The 18701-nt window shown below is 41.3% G+C and overlaps 1 protein-coding gene and 1 long non-coding RNA gene across 2 annotated transcripts; one reads left to right on the top strand and one right to left on the bottom strand.

Moving 5' to 3' along the window:
* Positions 1-1216: 1216 nt before the first annotated feature.
* LOC121721107 lies at positions 1217-12145 on the bottom strand. The gene is made up of 3 exons (XR_006034743.1): positions 12030-12145; positions 7927-7998; positions 1217-2889 (listed from the first exon to the last, which is right to left on the bottom strand). It is a non-coding gene; the product is annotated as an uncharacterized LOC121721107 (long non-coding RNA).
* On the top strand, positions 8529-16976 carry tcaim (T cell activation inhibitor, mitochondrial). Its single transcript, XM_042107731.1, has 10 exons — positions 8529-9236; positions 9584-9716; positions 9824-9974; positions 10283-10541; positions 11561-11683; positions 12115-12212; positions 12449-12540; positions 12813-13045; positions 14248-14379; positions 15603-16976. The coding sequence occupies exons 1-10, from the start codon at positions 9202-9204 to the stop codon at positions 15826-15828; spliced, it is 1482 nt and encodes a 493-aa protein (XP_041963665.1). The 5' UTR covers positions 8529-9201; the 3' UTR covers positions 15829-16976.
* Positions 16977-18701: the final 1725 nt, after the last annotated feature.

Genomic DNA, 18701 nt, shown 5'->3' with positions numbered 1-18701 from the left:
TTTCCTTTTTACATAGCCAGGACTGAGTTTGCTGACCACAACCACAATGGACAGCTACAGTGAGTATGAGGAGCAATTCACTGGATCTCACAAAATTTGTGTTGGATGGAAATTGTGGATTGAGTCTTTAAATAATACAGAATAAGTATTTAAATGTATTCTTTTAATAAAACAGTGATTCTTTTTATTTTTTTAATTGTTTATGCCAACTATCAGATCACTATGATATTCTAATCTGATAATCTTTCAGACAGATGTTCACAGCACAAGACAGTGATGATCACACACACACAATATATATATACCAACCAGTTGAAGTCACTTTACATGGTTCATCTGGCTGCTCCTGCCGCTTTAACGCTGGGCCACCATTCAAAGAGCCACCTCTTCCTATCATCCAGACAAAGCTAGATCAGCCAGACGCTGTACATCAACCATTCCTAGTGTCTTCTGCACCCTTAGTCTGCAGTCACGCGCTGCTGGTTACGCTGTGGATCCTGGTGCTGCCGGTGGCTTGCTCACTGAGGGGAGCATGATTGATCTGAGAGGATGGGTGTTATTGGGAGCCCATTGCTTCCTTCTCCATGGTAAGCAAAGAACCCCCTGGCCCCTGCAGGCATTCTGCTGGCTAAGCACAGCTGTCTGGACGCCGAGAAAAGGGATGGGCGCGTCCATCAGCACAAAATTTCTGCCCATGGCCTGAGACTCTGGCTGGAGGGTGCAGTCACCTCCATGCCAAGGGAGTGGAGCTCAGGCTCGAAGGGTAATTTCACTGAAAGCTTTAATTACACAGCGCAGCCATTAATGTGCAGGCCAGCATTTAGCGAACCACTCACCCACAATAAACAGAGCCTGTCACCTGTCAGAGGGCCCATAGTTCTCTTCTCTCTGCCCTCAACTCTTCTGTCAGGATGTATGTGGTTGTGTGTGAACTGCAAATAAGCTGCTGATAACTTCCAGACACTATTGACTGTGTCTCTGTCAGACGGTGTGATGTGGAGAAAGAGGCCAAACTCCACAGTGGCATCCATACAGGCAGGGCTCGTGTAGGTCTTGTAGGTTGTGTAGGTCGTGTAAGTCTCACTCTATTCACTCTGTGTGACATTCATGGAAGTAAGTATTTCTGTTAAGGCAGTAGTGTAGTGAGAAGAAAACAGAATAGGGTGGCAACAGGACAGAGAAGGTATTAACTGTATTTTTTATTTATTCCCACGGAACCAAATATATACATGGCACATGTCACGCTGTGAAACAGCACAAAATGGCTGTGGTGATTTGTGGTGAAATTATACAACACATCACAAGAAGATTATGGCTAAGATATGAAGATGTCATCCTATGTGTAAGGGTACAGTATACAGTACATATACAGTCTTACAGAAGTATTGAGACAAAAAAGCTAAAAAACAATGAGAAGCAGATATCTGTTTCAAATAAAAAAGATGCAGATGATTGTATGAACTTTGCACGGTAAGATTATGTGGCTCTTGTAATGCCTTAGGGGAGATATAATGATTTTTAAACCCAGAACGTTGTCAGTGGAAGCCATTGAAACATACTATAGAGCCATAGCCAAGGTAGCAGTAACTTAACCTTTCACAGGCCATCTGTTTTACTAGTGGGCGCCCTCCACCCAACACCAGGGGGCAGTGCTGATGTGCGGCCTTCTATTGTTGTCCCTGACAGGAGGTTTAATAGGGGGCAGACATAGCCATAGTTCCTGCTACGCATGTCTTCAGTGTTTTTCTTCTCTCTCTCTGTGTCTCTTCTGGCATGGCAGACTGTGCTCCTGCCAATTAAGTGCAGTGACATTCTTCATCTGAAGGACACTGGCAGATGTCCAAGCACCTCACCCGCTGCCCAGCTGCTTTAATTGAAACCCTAAAAGAAGTTCTTGGCACAAAAGTCCTGATGTGGGCTTTGTTGCAATTAGATTGAGCAGAAAGGGCAACAGAGCTGATAAAAGAGGATTAAGAGAAATGTTTTGCCCGGACATTATGTGCTTGTGTGACTTTTTCATCACAGAAGGGATTAGCAGAGAGAGAGAGAGAGAGAGACAGTGAGGGAAATGGGTGGAGCAAGACGAGCCATAAGTAATTCAGATTTACGATGAGGAAAATTAGCTTTACCCATATAGTAATTAAAGGTGGAAGTTTATTCACAAGATTAAGGGTTGCCAGAGATCAAAGCGTATATTGGCCTGATTTGACTATATTGGCCTGATTTGACAAATGTGTGCTTTAGATTTGAGTTTACTTTCTGCAATGAAGTGCCATCAGCGGAGAACTGATAATGAAAGGGGATATACAACAATTTGAAGTAAATCTGTAAACTCATACTTTTTAAGCCAATTGTGCAGTGCTGTTGTATCCAGTCATGTTGTATTGTGTTAATTAGACTTGGTTGTGGATTTGCCACTGTTGGAAGACTCCAGCCAATGGTAGAAGGAATTTAATATATTTTCCTCTGTATAACTGAAAATAAGTTATGTGACTGGACACACACACACACAAACATGTACAGAGAGACATGTATACACACATTTCCATATGGGGGTAAGGGTAAAAATATCCTCTAGCAAACTAATGTCTTCTGCTTGTTTCTTTTGCAGCTGGTGAAGCGTCCAGATCCAGAGTTGTGGAGGATGTGGGAGCTGTTAGAAGAGGCACTCACTCCCTTCTCCCTTCTCCAGGGTGGCGTGGGGCAGCTGGTGTTGTGAATCAGGCCGAGATGGTGTCAGGCACGGCTTCTTCACAACACCAGGGTCACACCTCACCACACGCACTGACACCGCTGCTGGCCTTCCTCAACGAGCTGACAGTGATTGCTGTGAGCACACGCAACGCAAGCACAGCACTACAGGCTCACATCTGCTGCAAATGAGTCTCCCTGCAAAATACATTGAATAGACTCTCTCAGCTAGAGAGAGACATTACCAGCACACAGCCAGAGACATGACATATAAAGGGACATGTAAATAAACTGCTAACCAATTTTAAAAAAAAAGTCTATTTACTGTGAACACGTGTCTGGTGATTAAAATAAATGTGTATCTTTTTAAGGCTGCTAAAAACTCTTACATGTCTCCCTCTGAACAGCTCAACACAAATACAACGAGGAATGTCTTTCTATTGGAATGTTTTATTCTCTTTAGAGTATATGTGGGTGTGGGAGTTGTGCATGATTCTTCCGAAATTAGACTAAACATGTCCAGCATATTCTTCATTGTAAATGTCAGATTAACAATAAAATAATTCTCCATTTCAATTATTTGATCAAATTTGGGACCAAATCATATAAATAATAAAAATGCATTCAAATGCTTTAAACATGATTAAAAAGAGACTTTTTTTTAATCAAAAGCAACATTTTAAAATATCTCATGATCAGCAAGATTGTTTTCCACATGACATATGCATATGCTTGGATTTCACAGCTGTGCATTTTTGTCCACACTGTCAAACATATATTCAAATATAATCAAATTAGGCAATATGAAGAGATCACTCACCACATTTCATCTCCAGACAGTCTCTGATTAGCTTTATATATTTGTAATGTTTAAAATCTTAATGTTAATTCCCCCTGTGTCATAATCATGACATGTCAATGTGTCAGTGGAATTGAGGGATTTCTTCTGAGGAAAGTATTTGAATTGTTTAGATAACTTTATTCTTATGAAAATAGATTTATTTGTTAAGTGAAAATAATTGTTTTAATAATTATTCTAATTTGTCAACATTGTCACATGAAAGTAGATTTTGTTAGATTATATGTGCCATTTGTTATGGTCACTTTTCATCATGTGAAGGCAGATGTGATGCACAATTATCATCTAACAGATGAATTTAAATTAAGGCCAAGTAATATAGACAAAAGAAGCTGCAGTATTCTAGCACAAAGCAGAACATGTGCATGGTAAAAATGATTGAAAGTGTATGACTAGATTAAGTAGTTGATATATGTGTACAGAAAATCCAACAGCAGTTTGCACTATCCAAGAAGCAGCATTTTAGACAGACAGAAATGAGAAAGAGTGAATGTGTATAGGAGGATTTGAGTATAGGAGCCACAAGAGCATACGAACAAGAACAATATCTGAGATCTCTGGCACAGACTCTGATCCTGTGCACTACACTTAAATTGCATTTAATAGAACATCAAATAGGCCTACGGAAGAAGAGAAGACTTATTATTATTAGTAGTAGTAGTAGAAGTAGTAGGACATGAGCAAAAAAATATATATAAAGTTTAGTTTCAAGTGCTCACACGAAACTTTCATGTGTGCACGCAAAACTTTCACATGAAAGTTTTCGGTGCTCATGCAAACCTTTTCGTGTGAGCATGCACAACTCTTGCTCACAACACACAACAAGCTATAACTCACAACAAGCCTGTAGTATATTGATGTAGCCTGGGGCATACTGAAGACAGTGACAGCTAGAGAAATGACTACAGTACAGGAGTCAGTTGTACTATATTTTAATCTAGGTCTTCATTATAAGGCTGCTTTGCTTGCAAGTCGTCACCATTATATTGTTTCCATACGACATTTAAAATTAATTTTGAAGTCTTGTAATTTGGTCTGGCACATGGGATAGCCGGTAACAGTTACAAACATCTGGCCAACTCCACGGATATAGGTGGATGTACACAAAATGCAAGGAGAATGAATGTATTAAACATAAGGAAAAAGGATGTACGTTTAACTCTAGGAGAACTAGAACCAAGGGGTGTTGAACTCAGAGTAAGGGACTGTTCGTTAGGAGAACTAGACCCAAGGGGTGTTGAACTCAGAGTAAGGGACTGTTCGTTATTTATTGAAGGGGCCACCGGAGGAAAATAGGGGAGGGTCATGTCTTTTTATTCTTTGTTGAGGGGAGGGTCACCCAACTTTTTTTTGTCTAGGAGGGGGGTCACCCAACTTTTGTATTCATGAAAACAGCAAAAAATCAAAGTGGCTTGTTTAATTGTTGATTTCTGTCGCCATATAACGTTTTCTTTCGTTCCATAGCTGTCAACATTGAACATGGAAAATAGCCTAAGGGAGATTTCCAGTGGCGATTCTAGACATTTTTAACAAGGGTGGCCATAGTGGGGCACTGATTAATTCAAGGGTGGCATGAGGCAAAACATCCAGATAAACAGAAACAGGCTCAAGATGTTAAATTAGCACAAATACATTAGGAAAACCATGCACCAAACACCATACTCATCAATTGAAGGGCAAAGACCATACTCTCACATACAATGTCTTTGTATTTGAATAAAATGCAAATACAAATAAACAAACATATTAAATCTAAGTTGTCTATTAATGGGTTATGCTGTGCTAAAACAAATTCCATCATGGGGACATTAAAATATATTCTATTCTATTATATGGTTATCTATGGCCATCTTTTTCTGTAGCTGTTAAAATAATTTGACCTGCTTTTTTTGTCTGAGCTGGCAAAGAGCTATAACAAAGTCATCCAAAATCAACAAACACCTCTCAACTAAATGCTTAAAATACTTTTGTATGAAACATGAATGAAATAAACACCAATTAAAGACTAACCTTAATCTAAACATAATGTTACATTCATAATGCTACAGACCCTAAGGCTCAATCCCATTTGTCATTCTCCATCTTCCCCTTCCCCTTCCCCTAGCCTACCCCTTGTCCCTCGAAACAGAGTGGCAATACATAGGGGTGAGAATATTCCCCTTGGATATAGGACTATAGGGGACAGCTGGGACGATCAAAATACTTTTTAATTAAACATTATTTGCAAAGAGACCACACCGAAAGTTAATATTTTGTCACTAGCAATAACTTACATCTGTCTTTTGTCAAATACAGTTGCACTTTCAGCTCTGAACAAAACCGTTCAGAATATATTTAAGCAAAAGTTGAACGTGCGCAATGTTTCATTTATCCCTCCTGGTCGGGACGAATAAAACAGTCATGGGGGACGAAAGAAACATACAGTTTAGCCTAAGCTACAAAAACTTCCCAAAATTTAAATATTTCACAACAAATCCTTGACTGGTTGAATGGTCACCAGAATTCAAATCGCTTAGCCTAGCCTATGCGACGAGTGTTTATAATGCGTGAGCTTGATGAACAGTAGGCTACAGTAGACCTGCATCACTGTACGAAACATGACCAAAAACATGAATTATGACCTATTACATAGAACTGTAAATCATCTGATCTTAATATTTACAAATATCTAGGCTATATTTAATCTATTTTATTTGGCCTGCTATGAAATGTAAAGCCCAAAGTTGGAGACATGTAGAAATTTGCTGCAAATTCAAAACCGGATTACTCTGGAATGGCTATCTGTACAGGGGGATGCTTTACACCTTTGTGTTCGGTAAGGTCCGCTGTTTATTCTGATATATGGTTTGTATGTATTGTTTGTAGGCTATATGGGAAGAGTTCGCAAAGCATTCCACCGAGATGAATGGTTAGGGAGAAGGGCGCAGAACTGTATAATCATATGATTAAATTAAAGTTACTTTTCTCGCGAACCATTTACCACAGCAACTAGTGGCTAACATCGTTTAATTTAACATCGCTATTAGTTGGATGCAAAGAATATTGAAAGAAGGGGGCACCAAGGTCACAGTAGCCTGTGAGCCTCCGATTTTCAAACCTTGATTAGGACGGTATTATAATTAAATGCTTTTAGGCCCACAGTTAACACTTAATGACCTAGTAAATGTTGGCAGGGTAGGCTAGGTAAAATAAACAGGTAGGAAAATTAGTCTAAGATGACGTGATTCAACAGACGCAACTTGTGTGTGTGATTAGATAAATAGGCACTGGCAGATGCGATAGGTAAATAGATATCTTTGCGTGTTAGCACAAGCAGTAGCCTGTAGGCCTAAACTCACATGCTAAAAACAATAAGTCATGTATAATGGCAAGCGTGTTTGCCACTTTCAGACGTCTGTCTGACACTTCAAACTAGGCTGCAGGTGCATCAAGAAAGGTCCCGTCTTAGACCGTCATAATGGCCAACCATAGACTAGGATTATGGGGTGGCACCTTGGGTGGCCAATCGAATTTTAAGGGTAGCCTGTGCCACACCGAGCCACCCCTCTGGCTCCGCCCCTGGGCTGACCATGAGGGCTGGATGCATTCTGTGTAGTAGGAGCATGTTCACAATGGCGCAAAATAGGTTTCGAAGCGCACGGCGTTGTCGGCGCAGGAATCCATATTTTTCATGGCATAACGCGTTACAAAGTGTCCTCCCATTCATAGCCTAAGTGATAGATAAGTCAGTGTATTTGATGAGACAGTGTTATGTGAATGCGCAAAATGGCTAGGCCTATTGAATTAGTTTTGCACTGAAGATGACACAATCCAAGGCTAACTTTCTCATTTCATAAATGCCTCATCAGATTCCGTTCTCCCCTGATAACACAAATCTACATGTGTCAAAGAAGTACATGTGATCTTCAAATCAACAAAATCCAACGAATCACATGGAGAAAGAGACATTTTTAAAAAAAAAATTAAATATGATAAAATATACATTAAACTTAACTATTAGTTATGGAAAAAACATTTATGTAGGAGTTTCTATAGTGTGACAAATAAATCATATATGGTGTGATGAGAAAACCCTGTCATACAAATATGATTTTGGTGTCACACCATGAGGTTTCATGTACTAAGCACAACAATGAGCCATGTGGTTCTGTCAGTTTTTATATCTATGGTTCTATACTAGCACTCTAATAACATACCGGTACTCACTGCAACATGGTAACATAGACCAAAGGTAATATTGACAAAAAGTCATTTATTTTGGGCATTTTTATGTAAAAGGCATCACACTAAAGAACAACGAAAAAGGGTGATGTGGGAGCGCTGAGAATACTTGATTTATTGAGAAAAATATAGGCTATATATGAGAGATAACTCACCTGATAACATTTCAACATCTTTCAGGGATGTCTTCATACTTCCTGAATGAAGGACTCCCGATCCCCAAGGGTCTGAAAACAATTGCCCATTTAAAATACATTAGGCCTAGTGTCATAGTCATGGTCAAGTTTATTTAAATAGCACAATTTAAAAGACACACAAAAAAGCACAACAGGAAAATAAAACTAAAATAATATGTTCATATATATATAGCCTATAATTACATTCCACAATTAATTTAAAAGCCATTAATAGCATATGTTCTTTTAACTTGGCTTTAAAAGCACCAATAGTTGATGTAGATCTAATGTGAAATGGGAGGTTGTTCCACAACTTGGGCCCAGCTACTGAAAAAGCAAAATATTATGCCTGGACTTTTAGAAGAGGAGACTTATGTGTTATCAATGTACTTAAATATGAAACAATTATTTTGAAAATGAACAGACTGTAATTTGAAATGTTGGAAACTTACTTGTTTCTTAACTAGCCAGCAGATGGCGATAGATCTCCACTCGAACGCTAACTTTTAAAATTAAAAAAATCCCTTCCGGTCTCTCGGGTAGTCTATTGATTGCTCTTGCCTGGCTTCATATCGATATATCGTGGAGACGTAATCAAGAAGCAGGCGTTTTAAATATTGGTTGCATTGAAAGTATTTACTGCATCAAGCTAATACTAGTATCTGTACATGTACATATTGTAACCGTTTTTGTACTTGTCAAATAACAATCTGAATTTTGGTGTGAGGTTAATAGCCTTTCTAATGTTGTGTTTACCTTCAGCCCTCCACCAACAACTCAGATTTGAAAGAACTGTGGTAGCTAGCTAGTCAACTAAGTGACTGCATTTTTGGCTCGCAATGAATGTAATGTGGGATGATAATCTTGTTATTCGGGTCTAAACCCAAAGTTATTGAACTGTATGATTTTCCTTTTGTACGGGATGCATTCCTCAACATAAAACGTCTCTGGCGTTAAAGGAGGTGTTAGAGGACAGTAGTGTCAGTGTCAGTGTTGTTTACGTTGCTAGCAAAGTGTAAGCTAGGTCTAGTGTTCTTGAAAATGCGTGCGTGACATGGGCATATAACGGTGACCTATTTTCAGACTGGTTCTGACTTGAATATTCTGCGAGTTTGCTTGGTGTGTTTCCCTTGAAACCTCAGTGAAACAACTTCTGGGGGTCGCTACAATCTGAATTGGGTTTACACCGTATTAACATAGCGGTTTATTTGCACCTGTGGATGACACTTGTGCTGATCAAAACTGGCGAATGTAATGTCGATGACCTCCATGCTACGTTGCGCTATAAGGTAGGCGACTAGTTAGGTTAAACAAACAAACAAGCAAAAAAAAATTTTTTTCTCGAGTTAACGTTAGAACTACTAGATTTGTTTAGATAGTCTAGATTGTTTAAGCCATATCAATCTCATGTATTTGTTTGCTCTTTGACATCGCAACAATTCATAATAATGCTAGTGTTTTGATAAATTGGGTCCAAGATTAAAGGGTTATTTAACTGTCTTAAATATATCTTAGCACTTGCCCTTTTTTTTTAGATTACTTATAATGTTTTGCAGTGGAGCTGACTTACCTCTCTAGGAATTACTATTTTGGATTTCATTTTTCCATGTAATTTAAACTGTGAATTCTGTTAAAGGGTGGATAATAAATATGCTGCAACACATATTATCCAGAAGCGAGGTCTCTCTGGGGCAGAGGCTATTAATGCTCTGCGGCCCTTCTACTTTGCAGTGCACCCAGACTTCTTTGGCCAGCATCCCAAGGAGAGGGTGAGTTTGAATACTGGGAAAATGGGGCAGCCTAGTATCATTCACATGTAAGCATGCCATTGCTGTGAAACATCATGATGCATTGTTTGCTTTTGTTTGTATTTCAGGAGGTAAATGAAAACTCATTGAAGAGACTAAATGGATACTTAGAAAATCTCACAAAACCAGGAGCACGGTCTGTCAAACCAACAAAACTAACTTTTTATGTTCGCGACACCAGGGCGAAAGCGGACATAGAGCAAGAGCTCCTTCCCTCAGGTACTGCACTCCTTATTTAATTTCATGTAGACTACTGTTGTCCGACAACTTTAATGTTGTTTGATTTAGAGGGATACGGACACAAAAAGGTACCAAAAAAAGGTAGACTATTACCTGAGCTTTTTACCAGGTGTTTTTTTTTTTTTTTTTTTTTCAAACTTAGTAATGAATAGTCAGCTTAGTAATGAATAGCACTCTCAGTTTATGGGAAATAAGTAAGGTGATATGATTACTATTAGATATTGTCTTTTAAGTATAACAGTTGGTGACATTCAAGTACATGGTGTGTGCATGTGTGTACTTTCCAGGGTTTCGTTCTGTGAGCTTCACTCTGCAGACTAAGGATGTTTTGAGCACTGTGTTGAACGTGCTGCAGTCCTGCAGCCTGTCCGTGGAGCACATGCAGGGCCTCAAAGCCAGTGGTCAGCACAGTCCCAGTGCTGTGCCCAGCGGAGCCACACCCTTCTACAGGCCCATCAAATGGGACAAAAGCTACTATACCTTCACTGGCTTCAGAGACCCAGAGGAGGAACTGCAGCATGCCAAGAAAGTAGAGCCCAGTCTAAGGTATGTAGCTGTCAGTCATGCGTCTTACTGCCATATGGTTGGCATCAAGCATGCCTGATCTGGGTTGTCCCAAAGGGAAGTCCATCAGTTATTTCTGTTGCTTACTTCTGTCCAAAGTTGCAGTGTGCAATTCTATTCCTATACACTTTTTGTCAAATTCTGCAAATTGCTTCTTAAAGTCCCCTTGGTTTGTCTTCAGTGTTTGCTCTAAAAGAAGGTGTTCGTACACAGTCCAGGGGGGACTAAGAAGCGAGATTAGTGGTATGTTGAGCATAAAGTCTAGCCTAGAAATCTAGACGCACACTAGTGGCAGCAAATGTAATTTGCAGCCAGGGTAGTCTAGCAACTCTGTTGGCTTGCGAGCTGGAAAAATGAAACTTCTATCGGACCAATCACATCGTGTATAGAGTTGGCGATGGTTCTGCGGCTTCGCTGGTGGGAAAATGCATGGGACTCGAGTTGTATCATGAGTTGTATCGCTATCCTATTGCGTGCAGGACATTTGAAAGACAACCGTTTATCCCGCCCCTCGGATTGAGCACTGCCAATGGTATCTTCCCAGACCCTACATCTTGATGTGGGTCTGGCTCGTCAGGCTACATAAAGTCTGAAGTGGGTTCAAATTTTACAAACAGAGATGAATGTTCCTAATGTTCTAATAGTTACAAACTTTTGCCTCCGTTTGCTGAATTTGAACACACCTTGGGCTTTAGGCTCAACACTTTCACTTTCGTTCTTTCGTACATCTCGTGGCTCTGTAAATGGGAAACAAATATAAGGGGGTTTGGTTGTAATGATTTGGGCTGAGCCATATGCAGTCAACCAACAGAAATGCACAGAAGAGAGGGGTTTAATATGATTGGTTATTGAGCTCAGATTTCAACAACCTTTTGTAAAATCAAATCATGAACTGCACCTTTAACTACATTCTGTTGCTTGTATCAGAAGATTTTTTATTCTTTTAAGCACTGCGAGACAATCTTCATGTGCATGTAGCTCTCTTTGTGTACCCACCCCAGTTTGTGGCTGAGGAACAACGAGGCTGAAGCTAGTCGCAAGCAGAAGGCCAGTCAGCCACGCAGAGATGAGCTGCACAGGCTCAAGACAGAGCTCTGTCAAAACCTGGGCCTCACAGACATCAGGTGAGAACCTCCCACCAGTAACTTATAAATGGCTGTGGCTCCTGTGCTCTAGTTACATATTACAAAGCTGCGTTTCTACTTCCAACACTAATAATAATGTTACACAACACTACATATAATGCCATGTAATTATACTGTAATAACATGACATTATATGACTAAAGTCAGCACAGCCACCTTCCTTCCCTCGTGGTTGATGTTTATTTCCAACCTACGTGTTGTGTATTCTTGAGTACTCTATCTCTCGCTTCCATTAGGGCTCGGCATTGGTGCCTCATTTGTATCTTTCTCTTTCTCTGTCTCTTAATCAACTTATATGGTGACTAGGGCTGTGTGCTAGGTTTACCATTCGGAACTAGGTGTCCTCCTGTGTACATGTCCTTTGGACCCAATGGAGAAGTGAGTGTCTGTGCTGGTGTGCTGTTGTGTAGGTGGCAGCGGAGCTGGGGTATGGCCCACCGCTGCTGTCAGCTCCAGAGCCTGAGCCGCCTCGCCCTGCAGAGCCCCGAGGCCTTGCGCCAGCTCAGGGGTAAGGCCCAGTCATGGGCAAAGAGTCCGCTCCCATGCAACGTCAATGAGCTCTGTATATTATGCTCATTCAAATAATGAAACAGTGTCCAAAACTTATTGACAGACTTCCAGAAATGAATTCAAATGAAGGTGTGACCTAGGCTGGAAAATGTTTGTGTCGATTTCAGATTCAGAAGCAGTGGTACCAATATGCAGGGCAGCACATGAGTATTGTTCTCATTGTTTACTTACCAGGGCACACAATACTGTACAGCGACCAGTCAGGGATGAATGCCTCAGGGTACGTCATGCTGGGAACCATGGATGTCCACCACCACTGGACCAAAGTAAGGCTTTTGTCATAATGAGGCTCCAGCTTATTCTGTGACAGACACTGTAGAGTGATTGGACACAAAACTGTTTCATGATAATATTGTGTGTGCTATCATAAAAGACCTGTGTCATGCTTTTACTGTACTTATACTCACCGACTGTTTGTGTGTGTGTGTGTGTCTGTGTTTGTGTTTGTGTCTGTGTGTGTGTGTGTGTGTATGTCTGTGTGTGTGTCTGTGTGTGTGTGTGCATGTGCATGTTTGTTTGTGTCTGTGCGCCTGTGCAGCTCTTTGAGCGGCTGCCGAGTTATCGCAGCCTGTTCCAGCAGACGGAGTGGCTGAAGGAGCGCATCAGCCTGCTGCTGGGGGGTGTGCAGGTGATCCACGTGGAGCATCTGGGCCCGGTGCTGCCCCTGGAGGACCACTACAGCACCCTCAGCCACTTCCACAAGAGGCTGCTGCCCCAGAGGCTGGCTCTGCACCCGCGCAGTCTGCAGGGGCTCACCATGACTCTGGAGAGGTGACAACTGCACTGTGTGCGCTACTACTTCAGTGATAGTGCTAATACTGACCACATCCATGTGAAAACATGTCTGAACGCACTCCAACCACCTCAAAGAGGTTTTTTGTGGCACCGTGGCAATAGCCACGTTTACATGGACAGTTTTTTTGTCATTCCGATTAAGCTATTCCGATTAAAAAAAAACGTGCCGTGTGTTTAAATGGGATTCCAATGAAGTGCTCTCAAGCACTTTGGGTCATTCCACGTCAATTCAACCAGGGCCCACGCACTTAGGTCTCAAAAAATTCTGAAAAAATTACCAGGTGTACCTATGTTACCCAGGAGACACACTGTAAAATTACTCTTATGTAAGATCAATACTTTCCAAGATACAGCCAGTTTTACAGGGGGAGGGGGGTGTCGATTTTGTTCGGCCTCTTTTTTTTGTCAAAGTTCACAAGCCCACAGCGCAAGAACTAAACCATGTAGAAGGCTCAAATTTTGCATGCTGGTACATAAATAGGAATAGTATGTAGCAAAATCGTCACGTTTGGTCTGGATAATCCTGCATGGTCATAGCTGTCCCTCAAAGTTGATACAAATTTTATTGGAGTTTTTGGATGGGCTCTGTTTAAGCCTTCAGAAGACATGCATGGAAAATTTGAGCCTCCTATATGGTTTAGTTCTTGCGCTGTGGGCTTGTGAACTTTGACAAAAAAAAGAGGCCGAACAAAATCGACACCCCCCTCCCCCTGTAAAACTGTCTGTATCTTGGAAAGTATTGATCTTACATAACAGTAATTTTACAGTGTGTCTCCTGGGTAACATAGGTACACCTGGTAATTTTTTCAGAATTTTTTGAGACCTAAGTGCGTGGGCCCTGGTTGAACTGACGTGGAATGACCCCTTTACAATCTTTGATCGGAATAGCCGTTGTTGCCTACTTTTCATTGAGAAGATGCAGCGGTCAATCCGAATGACCGTACACATGCTGTTCAATCGGAACAGGAACGGATTAGGAATTTTCATTCCGATTGAGGTGTTTATATGACCATTTTTATTCCGATTGAGCCGTTATTCCGTTTCTAATCGGAATAGAAGTGTCCATGTAAACGTGCCTAAATGAGGGATGTTGGTTCATGTGTGGAAAAATCTTGTATTATTTACCTCTCCAGTCTTCTCTCTTTATATTATTTCCATGTTTTCTCCTTTCTGTTTAGTGGACGCTCCAGCATTGGCCTGCATGAGATGGGTCACTTCATGATCCCAGCAATCTGTGACCCAGTCCAGCTACGTAACTTCTTCCAGGCGCAGGCCAATGAGGCTCGACAGCGCCACAGACGCCGGGACCAGTGAGTGGACACTAAACTTTACAGCAGCACACTCCTCTCTACAGTGCACACCTCCTTCAGCACTGGGCCACACTCCTCCTCACAGTACACACCTCCTTCAGAACTGGGCCACACTCCTCTCCGCACTACACACCTCCTTCAGCACTGGGCCACACTCCTCCTCACAGTACACACTTCCTTCAGCACTGGGCCACACTCCTCCTCACAGTACACACCTCCTTCAGCACTGGGCCACACTCCTCCTCACAGTGCACACCTCCTTCAGCACTGGGCCACACTCCTCCTCACAGTACACACCTCCTTCAGAACTGGGCCACACTCCTCTCCACACTACACACCTCCTTCAGAACTGGGCCACACTCCTCTCCACACTACACACCTCCTTCAGAACTGGGCCACACTCCTCTCCACACTACACACCTCCTTCAGAACTGGGCCACACTCCTCTCCGCACTATACACCTCCTTCAGCACTGGGCCACACTCCTCACAGTACACACCTCCTTCAGCACTGGGCCACACTCTTCTCCTATTTCACTCCTCACAGTACACACCTCCTTCAGCACTGGGCCACACTTTGCTTTTCTCATCCGATAGGTGAGATTTATGGGGCAATGAGGATCAGACTAGTTCCACCAATAGCAATGTTACATGTTTTGAGAGAAAAAAAATATCACAGAAAAGTCACTGGATCCCTTTTGGTTTTGTGTGGATTCTTCCTCATTATTATCTTTGCGCCTATTCAGCTGACAATACCTGCCATTAGCTGCTAGCTCATATTTCAGGAACTGCAGGGGATTGCACACAGTATTTTCCTGCTTCATTCCTTGTAAACATCTCCCTGCCCATTCGTTTGTCCTTTTCCACCCCAAAATGTTCCCGCCATTTTCAAAAAACTCAAAAGTAAAACTAAACGATCTCATTAGAGTTTTACATACAACGGTCATGAAAATTGGTATACATTATCTACACACCATGTCAAAAAAGCAAAAACTGCTTCATGTGGAAATGTGGAATTTGGTGTGCGTCCTATTTCCTCAGTGAGCTTCAACCTATTCCCACCTAAGGGCATATCTTCCATTTTTCTTGAACCCTGGTAACACTTGGAGTTATATTTTATTTGTTACATTTACAGTCTCTATTAACTGTGAATTAGTATGTCATACTCTGGGCATTTGTCTGTGTGTCTGTGTCTTGTCTTGTATTGTATTGTCCTCTGTTCAGGCTGGAGGCTGAAGAGGAGGACGTGGTGGACACCTGTGTGAAGGACCTGTCTCTGGCGGGCCTCTCTAAAGAGCCCAGTGTGTCGTCCAGGCAGATGATCCCCTGTTGCCGGCGGCTGCTGGAGGACCGCTCCCCTCTCATGCAGGGCCTGCAGCTGCGCATCTCCCACTTCTACTCCGTCATGCAGGACGGGGACCTCTGCATACCCTGGGACTGGAAGGGCTGAACACTATGCTCAAGGGACACATACTAGAACATTTCACACACACAGAGAGACACTCATACACACTTGCACACACACACTTCAAATGGAAGCACTTTATACTGTCTGAGACATGGCTGGAGATATGCACATCTACACCAGCTGGGTTCAGTTGTACAGTTAAAATATCTACAGAGAAAGTTAGCGCTTACATACAGATATTCACTTAACATTTTTTTAGCATCAAATTGAATTTGTTGAGTGAATTGTATGTGTGCGCGCTCAACTTTTTAATGATATGTTGGCGTCTGTAGGTCAATCCCCAATGGGGAGATTAGTTTTTGTTTTGAAAGCCTTCAGTAAAACACAGATTGAAGGCTAGTATATGCTGCAGTGCTATAAGTGACTGATGTATATACTGTACACATTATGGGAACTGTAGAATGATGCTGTAAAAGATTATTGTGAGTGTACAATCTGTAAAAAATAATAATGTGCTGTGACAACAATAATTTGTGCAAAGCTGCTGCAAGTGAAACTAGGTCAATGTTGTGTCTTAACTAGCAGCTCTTAGCTCTGTGGGAGAGATGGGTGTTTCCTGCCGTGACCGTGTTAAATTTATTTTAGAGATGTCCTCCCACGTTTCACCTTTTATAAATGACCTTAGTTGAATTTAACCTCTGTTTTGAAGTCTCGAAAGTATTCCGAAGTCAGTCATGGCATTTGGTCCAGTAGGGGGAGCTCTAATTCCAGGGCATCAAGATTTGATCAGCTTCCAAGGTCTTGCTCATCTGTTTTTCTCAAGTCATGTGCCTTTGAGATTGTTTGCTAGGATTTTTTTCAGGGAGTTTCCCATAGACAGTAAAAGGAGTTTCCATCTGCATTTTTGAATGTGCCCATTGACTTACTGTGATGTCCTGAAGGATATCTTGTTCACAACTACCATACAGTAGACATAACACCATAATCTATGTGACGTGTATACATGTCATACATGTAAAGTCAATTGTGATGGAAACCATGACGATGGGGAAAGGACAAACGAATGTTCTTGAGAACCCTTTCCTAGTAAATATGATGCGTTCTGAAAAAAGTTGCTAAAACGGGTAAATTATGACGTCCCTAAAATATGCGGGCGGGAAAAGAACTTGCTGGCGGATACGATGAGAACCTTCAACAATAAAAACAAAAACAATGCTTGAACGTTCTATTTGGGCCCCAATCTACTTCCTCTGCATTAAGATAACATATGGAATGTTAAAAAGGAAGTCTTGTGGGGCCAACTATGATGCTGATAATGGAACTCTCTTGAAAGGGTCTATAGAAATAAAACATCATTGAAAAATATGTGAAATATTTGTATATCTAATTTACCATTACCATATCGCAAATATGTGTTTTAGTCAACGAAACGACACTTGACCGATCACATCAGTACTGCGACTTTTGAATTATTTGTTTGATGCATCCATGTGTGAAAACATTAAACAATATAACCGTCTCGTAGTTGGAGCGCAAGAGAGTAGGCTACAATGGATGAAGTCAAGGTAAAGTTGGCTAGTGGCAGGCTCAGGTTGTTTTTTTCTTGTTCTCTTTGTTTCATTAACTGGTCCATTTTATGTAGAATAATGTTCTGATGCAGCAAGGTTTGGGCTATGTGTCGTTGTTGTAAGGTTTATCCCTGACGCAAAATGTAAAACAAAACAAAAAAAAAAGGTCGCCGTTTACGTGCTTCAATTGTGCGAGAGAAAAAATAAAGCACATTCATTTGAATGATTTTAGCTTGTGTGTGATTTATCGCGGGCACGGGTCGGGTAACTGGCAAAATATTAACGGGTCCGGGCGGGTGCGGATTTAATTTTAATATCACCACAGGTGACAGGTCGGATCTGGTGCTGAACTTCTCGGATGGGGGCGGGGGCGGGTCTAAAAAAATGGACCCGTGCAGGACTCTGCTCTGATTTACACCTGGACATGCTGCACTCTTAAATTGGCCCGGCTCAGAACAGCAGCCTGCTGCACAGTGCGTGATCAGACTGGGACTGGGACTTGAATGAACACTTAAAGCCTGTGTTGCAGGTTAACCACCACTGTTGATTAATGGGTACGTAAAGCGCTCAATATATGTATCTCATTTTTTAAAATGTCTCCAAATGGTGTTAAATGCCAGTTTATGTCGTTTTTAGTATTAGTGGGTTTTTTTTCGCAATACGGTGATGACGTCACGTTGGGGGCTACATGATCTGCACTTCATTCATTTCAATGCATTCCAATGGACATCGCGGTTACACTTTCAACATAAAGTTTGTATATTTACTCTTCAAATTTCGTCACAGCATTTATATCACAGCTACCCTATGATCTACCAATGGTAATAACGTTGCCTGATATCAATTTAGTATTTTTTTCTGAATTTCGGGAGGTCTCGTTTTGGAGGGTATGTTTTAGATAGATAGATACTTTATTGATCCCCGAGGGGAAATTCAGGAAATTCAATTTAACATAAAGTTTGTATATTTACACTTTACACTTCACGTTACAGCATTTATATGACAACTACCCTATATGTCTAACAAAGATAACAATGTCTTCCGATTTTAGTTTAATGCAATTTTCTGAATTTGAGAAGTCTCGTTATGAGGCTACATAATGTGCCTATTCAGTTCAATGCATTGCTTATAACGTTACGACACTTTTTTTGTTTTGCAAGTGCTGCAAAGGTGAATAGATTTGTAGCACTTGCCAAAAATGTTGTATCATTGTTATAAAACCTTTGAAATATCTAAACAATCACAAGTAGGGGCAGTTCATCACAGTCCATCCATTGCAACTGCACTGATGAAAGGTACACCTGTAGGCTACATTGTATTTGGGAAAAGCAGAAGGTAGCAGCATAA

Source organism: Alosa sapidissima, chromosome 10 (assembly GCF_018492685.1).
Source record: "Alosa sapidissima isolate fAloSap1 chromosome 10, fAloSap1.pri, whole genome shotgun sequence".
NCBI lineage: Eukaryota > Metazoa > Chordata > Actinopteri > Clupeiformes > Clupeidae > Alosa > Alosa sapidissima.
Note: the sequence above shows the minus strand (reverse complement) of the source record. Positions and strands in the feature narration are given on the sequence as shown.

Bases quoted from the DNA above. Each gene is read 5' to 3' on its own strand.
- tcaim (XM_042107731.1), top strand. From the start codon at position 9,202: ATGTCGATGACCTCCATGCTACGTTGCGCTATAAG. The intron at 9,975-10,282 runs GTACTGCACTCC...TGTACTTTCCAG, and splicing joins GCAAGAGCTCCTTCCCTCAG to GGTTTCGTTCTGTGAGCTTC. The intron at 11,684-12,114 runs GTGAGAACCTCC...GCTGTTGTGTAG, and splicing joins CTGGGCCTCACAGACATCAG to GTGGCAGCGGAGCTGGGGTA.